Here is a 1,640-nt window from a genome sequence, read left to right on the forward strand (position 1 = left end):
GGCACAAATCCACTATAACATGACAATTGAATATTGCGAAACAAGGCTGTCATAAAATGTCAAACAAATTATAAACTTTAGAAAGTTTCATCTCATGTAACATAACAAGAAACAAACATGTAGCAGATAATACGAACAAATTGGTCACATATCCATTAAAAAAGTCGTGCGCATCCTTGAGAAAATCAAAAGAACACAACCGGTCACATAGTTGATGATGCTGATCCAAATTCTCGTCGCAAGAATCGTGAATATTGTGGCACAAACAAGGTACCCATGAGATTTTAAACAAACTAAAAACTACATAAGTTTTATCACATGTACCTAAAAATAAACCAACGCAAAGCAGTTAATAATAACCAAATTGGCCACAAATTATCACGCACTGGGTTGTGCAGCTCCAACGGCAAAATCCTTGTGAAGATCAAAAGTACAGATCTAAAAATATTGTCGATACTAAAGACAAACTCAACAGGAACCTTAATAATGTAAGGCTAACAAGGCTGTCATAAAATGTCAAACAAAACAAAACTACAGAAGTTTTACCCCATGCACCTAAAAGACCAAACATAAAGTAGATGATATTAACCGAAATTACCACAAAATTATCAAGCACTAGCTTTCATAGCTTCAGCAGCAGCACGCTTCCTCGCCTCCTCAATAATACTGAGCTTAATACCCTTGCCCTTCGGCAGAGTCACCCAAGGCTTAGTCCCCTTGCCAATGGTGAACACATTGCCAAGCCTAGTGGCAAACTCATGGCCAGTTGCATCTTGCACATGGATGGTCTCAAAAGTCCCCTTATGCTTCTCCCTGTTCTTGATGATTCCAACTCGGCCAGTGTTCCTACCACCAGTCACCATGATTACATTGCCGACATCAAACTTGATGAAGTCTACAATTTTGTTGGTTTCAAGGTCAAGTTTTATGGTGTCGTTGGCTCTGATGAGGGGGTCAGGGTAGCGGATGGTTCGTCCATCATATGTGTTGAGGTATGGGATGCCTTTTTGGCCGAATTGAACAGAGCGGACCTTGCATAGCTTAAACTGTAGATAAGAAAAATAGTGAGAACCAAACCATGACATGCTACATTTCACCATCAACTAAATAGCACTAAGGCAAAAAAGTTCAAGTGCCACCTAAAATGTTCGCATGTTAGTTAGATAATGTCATCTGTAGGTCATTTCTGGAATGTTACCATTAAAAGCATGATAGTGAAGTAATATGAACTGTTCGAAAACTGAAATAATGTTTCACAAAACAAGTTTAAGGATAAATGTAGATGTTGAGGGTCAAGAGGATTTTATTAATGAAGATACCCTATAGGATGTGCAAATATACAGTTGCCCTGTAAAAATTTGCCCAGTTACTATTTTCCAAGAAACTGGCTATGAAAATCAAAAGCCAATGATCGAAAGAAGAAAATTTTACACAACTGCACAACGTAGCCAACCAGGCTTCCTCAAACGAAATAGCACTAAGCTACAGGACCTGTTAAATCAAAGATGGGCTAGTTTCGCTTAATTTAGTTTACAATGTGTGGAAGATTTCATAAAACAGGATTTTAAAAACACTGCTTATATTTTATTAGAAAGAGAGCAAAAGGTAGAATAGCAGAAAGAAAGGAAGGAGGGAGTTCA

At 37.9% G+C, this 1,640-nt stretch overlaps 1 protein-coding gene across 1 annotated transcript in view; it reads right to left on the minus strand.

Moving 5' to 3' along the window:
- The window catches only part of LOC109843017 (40S ribosomal protein S4-1-like), a 5,228-nt gene continuing 3,945 nt past the window's right edge, over positions 358-1,640 (minus strand). The window contains exon 5 of the mRNA XM_020411945.1: positions 358-1,046. Coding sequence (XP_020267534.1) covers positions 609-1,046 — 438 coding nt within the window. The 3' untranslated portion in view covers positions 358-608. The remainder of the gene's footprint in view (positions 1,047-1,640) is intronic.

This window comes from Asparagus officinalis, chromosome 5, assembly GCF_001876935.1.
Source record: "Asparagus officinalis chromosome 5, Aspof.V1, whole genome shotgun sequence".
NCBI lineage: Eukaryota > Viridiplantae > Streptophyta > Magnoliopsida > Asparagales > Asparagaceae > Asparagus > Asparagus officinalis.